Source organism: Helianthus annuus, chromosome 11 (assembly GCF_002127325.2).
Source record: "Helianthus annuus cultivar XRQ/B chromosome 11, HanXRQr2.0-SUNRISE, whole genome shotgun sequence".
Classification (NCBI taxonomy): domain Eukaryota; kingdom Viridiplantae; phylum Streptophyta; class Magnoliopsida; order Asterales; family Asteraceae; genus Helianthus; species Helianthus annuus.
In genome coordinates, this window is record NC_035443.2 from 179,772,644 (window position 1) to 179,782,318 (window position 9,675).

General features: G+C 35.4%; 2 protein-coding genes across 2 annotated transcripts; one reads left to right on the top strand and one right to left on the bottom strand.

Moving 5' to 3' along the window:
- The first annotated feature begins 1,746 nt into the window (after positions 1–1,746).
- Positions 1,747–6,279, top strand: LOC110891298 (alpha carbonic anhydrase 7). Its single transcript, XM_022138992.2, has 7 exons — positions 1,747–1,905; positions 2,001–2,218; positions 4,312–4,418; positions 4,993–5,107; positions 5,179–5,346; positions 5,420–5,473; positions 6,060–6,279. Exons 1-7 carry the CDS (start codon positions 1,824–1,826, stop codon positions 6,126–6,128), a joined length of 813 nt encoding a protein of 270 aa, XP_021994684.1. The 5' UTR covers positions 1,747–1,823; the 3' UTR covers positions 6,129–6,279.
- A 371-nt stretch (positions 6,280–6,650) lies between these two features.
- LOC110891299 (aquaporin TIP1-1) lies at positions 6,651–9,275 on the bottom strand. The gene is made up of 2 exons (XM_022138993.2): positions 8,837–9,275; positions 6,651–7,228 (listed from the first exon to the last, which is right to left on the bottom strand). The coding sequence occupies exons 1-2, from the start codon at positions 9,218–9,220 to the stop codon at positions 6,860–6,862; spliced, it is 753 nt and encodes a 250-aa protein (XP_021994685.2). The 5' UTR covers positions 9,221–9,275; the 3' UTR covers positions 6,651–6,859.
- Between the last annotated feature and the right edge of the window lie 400 nt (positions 9,276–9,675).

Sequence of the window (9,675 nt, forward strand, 5' to 3'; positions counted from 1 at the left end):
AGCTCTCACAAACACTCCATGATGCGAGTACTGGAAGCATTCTCTAATGATTGTAAATACTTGTAGTATTCACATAATTTTAAAATACTCTTAGTTGCGTGGTTGATTCTTTTCAAATGAAAACCTTACAGAGATTTGACTTGATCGACGGAGGGTAAAAAGAAGGCCAACATTGAACGTTATAATAAACATAGTTATACTTTCCGGTTAGATGGGCTTTTTGGATGTTTGAACCCAGCTGTGATTATGATGACATTATTATTTGGATTAAGAACTATGTTTGGATGTTTGAACTCAACTATGAGGTCTCCTAGGTTTTATAGCCTTACACGTTACTAGGGATGAGATTTGTACAATACATGTACCGTACTCGTACCGTTACCGAAAATACCGGTATTAAATCTGAACAAAACTGGATATCGAATACTATACAGAATATCATGGTATGATATAGGTACAGGTATTGGTATCGATATTTCGGCAGGCTTTACCTTTTTTTTAAAAGTTTGTATGTACGTAGTTCAAGTTTTCGCCTGATTCACCAAGGGATATTTTGGTTGCTTATTTCGGTAGAATACCCATTTGTGGTGTGCACATATAATGTATATATGTGTGGGCGCTCGAGGGCAAAAGTGAAATTGCACTAATTTTAATGTTATTTTACTAATTTCTTGAAAATAACGTTAAAAGCGGCAGGCGGTTAATCATGCATCAAGTGGTGGCATTGATAGCTGAAAGACAAGGGGGTACATGCACCAATCAGTCTTTGTCCCGATTGCTAAGTGTTATGTGCCTTAGGTTCAAGGCTTGGCTTGATGCAAAAATACTATCGAGCTGTGGGTCTCATCGGAAGCAGCATCTTTATTGCTACGGGGTAGAGGTAAGGCTGTCTACATCTTATTCTCTTCAGTCCCTACGTCCCTACCTTAGTTTTGCTATTAGTGGGATTTACTGAGTATGATGATAATGATTTTGGTACAGTACCCGATTCAGTACCATTATGTTTTTTCAATTTTTAAGCACTCATACGAGTGCTAAGTTGGTAAAGTCGGTACGAGTACCAATAAAGTACGGGTACCAATAAGGTAAAATCAGTACGAGTAGTAATACAACATGAGTATCAAATAGGTAAAATCGATATGAGTACCATAATATGAAAATAAAACATAATATCAAATTCTTTAGTAATCAAATTCTGTACCAGTACCATTTTTACCCGTACCAATACCAAAATCACCTAATACCAAAATCAACAAAACTAAGTACCAATACATGTATCGAATACACAAAATCGGTATGCGTACGAGTACAGTAAGGATACGATACCAGTACGACCGTATGGGTACGGGTATTTGGGAAATCTCATCCCTACACGTTACCAATGCACACCATGAAACCCTCCATTACCACTTCTTGACTAGGGTCCAATGGGTCATCCACAACAATTGTTCAATCCCAGGGGCAAGGGTTTGTCTTTAAAAGGTTAGGGTTTGCAATTTAGAAAGAGGTTGTGACGCAGTTTGTTGCCCATCTGCTTTCTGTTTTAATGTAACTTGACAAGTCTTTTTTGGTGAAATCTAGATAGTAAGAAATGGACAAAAAAAAAAAAAAAGAAATATTGTTAAAAAAATATCACAACTTGCAGGAAAAAGAAACGGTACTAGACTACTAGTGATTTATTCTTTCCTTGTTTGTATCAACTACTAAACCACCATACCTTTTAACCTTTATAAATATAAATATACTACTCAACTCTTGATTAAATCACCACCGGCGGCACCACCACACCGACCATTGTTTCTCTTCCTCCATAACCATACACAATGTGCATTAGTTCAAGAATCAGATCTCTACTAGTTCTACTTATTGTTTTGTTTCCCATTTCGATCTATGCCCAAGAAGTTCGTAAGTTCATTTTTTCCCACTTCCATTTTATCATGACATGCATTATTTGAGTCGCTAAGATTAATTTATGATCAACACATTTTGTTTGTTTTTAGAGGATGAGAGGGAGTTTGATTACGATAAAGCGAGCGGAAAAGGACCCGAGAAATGGGGGAAAATACACAAAGAATGGTCTGCTTGTAACAATGGCAAAATGCAATCTCCAATTGACTTGTCAAATAAGAGAGTTGATGTTGTTCACAAATCAAAGAAGCTGTTGAGGAACTACAAGCCAAGCACTGCAGTAATAATTAACCGTGGCCATGATATAGAGGTGAGACATATATTCCATCACATACGACCTTCGCACAATACACATACACATGCAATTCAATATATCATATGAAATTAATGTTACCGTTTAGGATTATTATTATTCGATATATACAAATTAAGAGTGCCCGGGATTGAGTTTGTTGGCCGTTCAAAAAAAGAAGTAGAGTTAATTGCGATTTTAGTATTTGTGGTTTGGGTCATTTTTACAGTTTAGTCCAAAAGTTTTATTTTTCGTCTGTGGGTCCAAAAAGGTTTCACCGTTGCCATTTTAGTCTACTAGGTTAACTTCATCCATTATTTCTGTTAACGAGAAGGGCAATTCGGTCATTTTATATGGCTGAATTGCCCTTCTAGTTAACAGAACCGAATTGTCCTTCTCGTTAACAGAAATCATGTATGAAGTTAACCCAGTGTACCAAAATGGCGACGGTGAAACCTTTTTGAACACATGGGCGAAAAATGAAACATTTCGACTAAATTAGAAAAATGACTCAAACCACATGAACTAAAATTACATTTAGCTCAAAGAAGTATATACAAAAGGTTACCCTTTTAATTGTAGGTACTTAATTATTAGTTAATGACATAATAGTGGTCTGTGTGTATAAAAAGGGGGGCAACCCATCATGATTATTAGTTAATAATTAATCATTATCATACACCTGAACATATATAAAAACTAGCCGTTGCACATGAGAACGTGCGCAAAATTATTTTTAAACCAGCTGTTAAACAAGAGACTCCACGAAGATAGTTTTTTTTTTTTAAAAATAGAATACTATGTATTTGTCTGTGTCCTAAAGACACATGTTTTGATGCATAAGCATTCATAATCTTCTATAGTTATAGTTTGATACTAATAGATTTCCTTATATTTATACGTTGCAGATTTACCAATATGTACGTATTTCTAACATGCCCTGATTGCTTTCTGAATATTACTGTGATTAAAATATTTCCTATGTGTAAAAAAATTAATACTTCCTCCGTCCCATTAAAAGTGTCATATTTTGAATTTTCAAAGTCTTTATTTGTAAACTTTGACCTTAAATAATTTTGTTTGTATTAGATAATACTTGATGAAAGTTATATGATTTGAGTGTGTTTTACAAGTGTTTTTATCGGGTTAATTTTCATCAAGTTTTATATAACACAACAAATATATAATTAAAGTCAAAGTTTACAAATAAAGACTTTGAAAATTTAAAATAAGACACTTTTAATGGGACGGAGGTAGTAATTATATAAGACATAAAGTATCTACAAAGAGTAAGAAATCAATAATCAGATAAGACAGACACAGTATCTACAAAGAAGGCATAACACGGATCTCTGTGAAATTAAAGTGGTAAATTTGTGTCTTAAACATACCAAATAAATTTATTAATATAGGGGTTGAGCAATCACAAAGATTATGTTGAAACGTTACAACTCTACATGAAAGAGTATGATGATTATAACAACCCAGTTATAAAACTACTCATAGATAGTATTCAGCTTTATTAGTACTAAGTATCAACTGCTGAAGTAAGTTAATATAACGTACCACTAAGAATTAAGTCGCCTTTGCTTAGAATCTTAGTACTAAGCTCACTTGTCACTAATCCTCTAGGGAGTTGCCTCTTGGACCCTACTAGTGTCGAAGGCCCTTTAGAAACCTTTGAGGTTCCTTAGTGTTTGAAATTGTAACTGTGTTAGACAACAATTGTATTAATATTTATGATGATTTCTTATATTGTCTTAAGTACATCCAATTATACTAAAATGTCAATTATAACAATATAATCACCCATATGCATGATACGTAATTATGTATCTACTTATAGCTCATAGTAAGTGTAATTTTTGGTATAACATAAGAGCTCATCGGTATCGATCACTATTGTAATTACAAAAAGAAAACTACAACAATAATCGTACCTAGTAAAATCCCAGCAATAGCAAAGATATTAATAGGGTCTGGGAAAGGTGAGATGATACCTATACACTAGATGATAGAGTTGTTGCTTCTAGGGAGACCTCGAGCTCAATACAAAAAGAAAACTTTATCTACTTGAGATGTTATTTAAATTCACTGGTTGGGGATCGCAGGTTCATTGGGAGGGCCATGCAGGTTCGATCAAAATAAATGGAACGATTTACGCTCTTAAACAAGCCCATTGGCACTCGCCTTCCGAGCATACAATCAATAAAAAAAGGTAAATTTTTTCCTTGTTATGTTTCTACTATTCACTTTAATATATAGCTTTTAGAAAAGATCACAAGAATAGCTTTTAGAAAAGATCACAAGAATAGTCATTTGATCAAATCACATTAGAGCATCATCTCAAACGCCGAGATCCGGACCAAGTCCGAAAGTAAACCAGACCGCTGTGGCGTTGGAGGAGTAGGTTAAGGGTGGTCTGGTCCCTTCCAGCGGACTCATCCAGACTTTGTATGTAGGGACCACATACACACAGATTATTTTTTTATATGAAAGTGGAGCGTGAGGTGGAGGTCTGTATTGGTTTAGTGTTGGAGGAAAAAATGTAAGTTTTCAGCATTGGAGGTGTTCTTAACATAATGGTCGTTCACTTCTGTCGGTTTTTAAACTTCCTCCGCTAGAAAACCAACGCGTGTCCATCTTGCGCCACACCAATGCAGAACCTTAGAATTCATGTGCCAGAACAAAATAAAAATGATATATCATATATAAGTCACCATCTTTATCTCAATGTTGTTGACATTGGAAATTGTAGAGCAAGTTCATTGAAAAATTGCCTTAATTTGCAGGTACTCACTCGAGCTACACATGGTTCATAAGAGCGTCGATCCAACCTCCAAACACCAAATTGCAGTCATTGCTATTCTTTACAAAATTGGAAAACCAAACCGCTTCCTCTCTAAGGTAAAATCCTAAAAGTTGGTTTTACATCCACATTTGGTCAGATGGGCATTTATCACCGATCCAAATTTCAGTTGGCTCGAAACATAACATCATTGGTGAACCAAGAAAATGAACATAGACACCCGGGTGTGATCGACCCGAGAGAGATTCATATGAGTTGCCGAAGGTACTATAACTATATTGGCTCACTCACTGTGCCTCCATGTACGGAAGGGGTCATTTGGACCATTAGCAAGAAGGTACATACTAAATATACTTAATTATGTTAAGTGTTTAAATTTTTTTATAGAAGTTATGGAATGTGCTGTGCAGGTGAGGACGGTCTCGCTTGATCAAGTTAAATTACTTCGCGAGGCAGTTCATGATGTAAGTAAATATAATTTTTTTTCTCAGGACATATATTTCAGACTAGAGGTGACAAATTAGGCGTGTCAGTAACAAGTCAAATTAGACAAATACGGGTTGGGTCATGTTAGATTTTTTTAAAAGAAAAACTCACACACACACACCTACAACTACTCCTAAATTTCACCATTTGCTACAATGAGACTTGTAGCAACACCAATTTGGGAGAGGCATCATTTCAGCATTTTGATACCATTGGACTACATGACCTTTGGTGTCTTAGATTTAACAATAATTGATGTTTTAGATGAATTACAAAATTCGCAATTTAACATAGTGTTGGAATACAACTTGGCCGAGTTTTGCGGGTTTCATTTCCCTTCAATGTTTTTAAATTTTACCTGCTTAACATGGCTGAGAAGAAATTACTCAAAACAACTCAATTTTTAAACAAGTACACATATGTCGAAATAAATGAAATTTAGGATTAATGGTTGAGATATTGTGTTATAGCAAAATATATATACTAATATTCCTAATTGAAAAGGAATTTGTTCTCTAGTGGTTTGTTGAGTTTTACATGACGAAACTGGTGAAATTATTGCAGCATGCAGCGAAAAATGCAAGACCACTGCAACCTGACCATAAGAGGGGCATCCAGCTTATTGGTCCATAGCAACACAACTCAAGTGTCATTCAATCATGATGCCTACATATGGAAAGTAATAAATACTTTTAATCAACAAGAAAATGAAGAAATTAATAATCTTTGTAATTAGCTAGCAAAAACGTGTTAACATAATAAATTTATTGTCTATTTTTATGCACTGTTGTTCACTAGTTTTTTTTTTTTTTTATTTAGAAAATATGATGGTTAACCAATGAGGGAGTTGGTTGTTTGCAAAGACAAAGTCTTTAAATACCTGGATTTGAGAGTGGAAGGTCTTGCGTTCAGTCTCACAGACGATAGGGATTAAAAGAAAATTCGTGTTCAAACAAAAAAAGAAAATATGATGGCTACGCACACATATATATGGAACGTATTGGATGAAAACTCTCTTAACTTGAGTAAATTCATGAAAACCTTTGTAATAATCATATTTGAACTCACAAGATACCGAGAACTCACAATTTAAAATTATTATAAACAAATTTGAACTAACTTTATATGTACTTGGTAAACAAAAAAGAATAACACTTGCCAAACATTATTTTCACTCATTTTCTCTTGAAAAATATTAAATGCATAAACAAAAGAAACCAGAAAGACACATCAAATATTCAAACCAAACCAGGAAATTTTACAATACATCAAATGATATGGAGAATTCACAAACCAATATCGACAAATGACAATCAATCAAGACCAAGCTGACGAAATTCAAAAAACTAGAAAAACCAACAAATTTAGGCAGATGTGGGCAAATGGTCATGAGTTTGGTTAATGAAGAGGAGCTCATAGATAAGCCCAGCAAGACCACCACCAACCAAAGGCCCAACCCAGTAAATCCAGTGATTGGCCCAGGTCCAGCTCACCAAAGCGGGTCCAAAAGACACAGCTGGGTTCATTGATGCACCGGTGAATGCTCCACCAGCCAAAATGTTTGCTCCAACAATGAAACCAATTGCAATTGGTGCAATTGTTCCCAAAGTACCCTTCTTGGGGTCAACTGCGGTTGCATAGACGGTGTAGACAAGCCCGAATGTCATCACGATCTCAAAGACCAAAGCGTTTGAAACCCCAACACCCGCGGATAAGGAGAAAGCGCCAACAGCCTGTCCACACATTAACCATACCATGAGTAAAATACTTTTAACCTTCAATTTATATTTTAGAAGCTTTTGAAACATACATTTGATACAACCTTTTAGCCTGCATTTTTTGGCCTACATGTAACTAAGATCTAAGGTATCAAAATAATCAATATCTTGTTTAACTTCCTTTCCAGTTTTATAAATAAGTAATAATATACAAAATATGCTTATATGAAAGAAATAGAGTTAAATGTCATTTTAGTCCCTGTGGTTTAGGTCATTTTGCTAGTTTAGCTCAAAGCTTTCATTTTTCACCTGTGGGTCCAAAAAGGTTTTACCGTTGCCATTTTAGTCCACTGGTTACCTTCATCCATTAGTTCCGTTAATGAGAAGGGCAATTCGGTCATTTTAAATGGCTGAATTGCCTTTCTACTTAACAGAGTTACATATAAAATAACTGAATTGCCCTTCTCGTTACAGAAAAAATGGATGAAGTTAACCCAGTGGACTAAATGGCAATGGTGAAACTTTTTTTGACCCACGGACGAAAAATAAAACCTTTGGACTAAACTGGTAAAATTGTCCAAACTACATGGACTAAAATGACACTTAAGTCTAAAAAATATTATAGAAAAATGAGCATATAAAAACATTACAAGATGTGTCTAGCTAGTTGACCCGTCACTATCTTGTTTAACATTTGTTTTCAGTATCATATCATAAAGTATTAGTATACGGATATGATTGAAAAAACTATTATTAAACTTTGGTATACTTTAATGGACCCCTTTAATTCCTTTTAACAAAAAGTTAAAAATTTTACACCTGTCTAGAGTACATAATATGAATCCACCTTGGTTCAGATAAAGGATGTGATGCCTTTATCTTACAATCATGCTCAATAATAAATTTCAATGTGCCACTACAACTACACCACCCCAATCTACATACTTACTGTATAAACAGTGAAAAAAGTTATATGAGCCGTATAGCCTTCTTCAGTTACCAGTGGCGGATTCAGGAATTTTTTGCGTAGTGTTCCTTTTAGCAGATTTTCACTAATTCTTAGTAATTTTTTCCAAATCATACAAAGTTTCCACTATTTTTTCTAAACCGAGAGGGTTCCTGGGAACCCACAAAACACCCCTGGATCCGCGCCTGTCAGTGATGCACTATTTCATATTCAATCATTTGGTGTAATTCTAATAGATCATATGACACATATGATTTGTAATAACACCCCCCCCCCTATAGTTAGCCGCTATAACACTCACACACAGGGGCGGAGATATTGTAGAAGCAAGAGAAGCACGGGCTACCCTTCAACTCCTTCTCAAGAGTGTAAAAATACCCCTCAACTCTGTCACGTAGTATAAAATTTTTATTTATTTTTTTCTGTATATACAAATGATACCCCTGATTTAAAAAAAAAAAAGAAAAAAAAACTAGGAAACCCCTGAATTTTTGGCTTGATCCGCCAGTGATCATGCGAGTGGTATAACCCGTCATACCACATGTATAACTCATACAACCCGTATGATATTTCTGTGGTGGTTAGTATGTTAGTGGTGTACGTATAATCCAACCTATTTTTCCAAAAAAAATCAAAAAATAATTTCGAATTCTCACCATGTCATTAGTGACAAACTTAAGTAGCAAGCAAGCGACAGTAGATCCAAGCAACTGAGCAATAACATAAACAACACCACGAATAAAACTGATGTTCCCACCAACAAAGGCGCCAAAGGTGACAGCAGGGTTAACATGTCCACCAGAGATATTGGCACCAACCGAAACCGCAACGAACAGGGCAAGTGCGTGAGCGATCGCAGCCGCCAAGAGGCCAGTTGGGGTTGCCGCACCATCGTTAGTAAGCTTGGCGAATGCCATGCCAGAACCTGAACCGGCAAACACGAAAATGAGGGTGGAGATGAACTCAGCTAACCCGGCCTTAATAGTATCCGGGTGACTGAACTCATGGTGTTGTCCGATGGCGATTGAACGGATCGGCATGGTGGAGGTTGATCGGACGGTGGAGATAGGGAGGAGAGGGGTTGTGGTTCCACTTTGCATGTAGTGAGGTCGTTATATAGTGGTTTAGGGTTTGTATTTTACCTGCTACAGCCGGTTTACCGGTCACAAACGCTCTCCCTCGTTAGTTTTTTAAATTTAAAAACCCTTGTTTACATATAAATAAAAATAGAATAAACAAAAATTAGCTAGAGGGTTGTGTTTAGTTAGCAGTTTTAAAATGTGTACTAAAAATGTTTTTTTTTTTAAATGGTAGAGGGTTACGGTCTTATGGTGGACGTTAACGTAAATTTAGAAATTGGTTTAGAAAGTATGTGAGTTTGCGGTTAAAAAAGTTACTAATAGTGTTTTTAGATTAAATTTGTAATACAAACTGTATAAAAAAGTTGATATAAAATATAAGAAAACTATTATGGAAAACTAAACATTATATTTCA

Coding starts and splice junctions, on each gene's coding strand:
- LOC110891298 (XM_022138992.2), top strand. CDS start 1,824: ATGTGCATTAGTTCAAGAATCAGATCTCTACTAGTTCTACTTATTGTT. Junction 5,108..5,178: donor CAAACCGCTTCCTCTCTAAG/GTAAAATCCTAA, acceptor TCCAAATTTCAG/TTGGCTCGAAACATAACATC. Junction 5,474..6,059: donor TTCGCGAGGCAGTTCATGAT/GTAAGTAAATAT, acceptor AAATTATTGCAG/CATGCAGCGAAAAATGCAAG.
- LOC110891299 (XM_022138993.2), bottom strand. CDS start 9,220: ATGCCGATCCGTTCAATCGCCATCGGACAACACCATGAGTTCAGTCAC. Junction 7,229..8,836: donor AGTTTGTCACTAATGACATG/GTGAGAATTCGA, acceptor ATGTGTGGACAG/GCTGTTGGCGCTTTCTCCTT.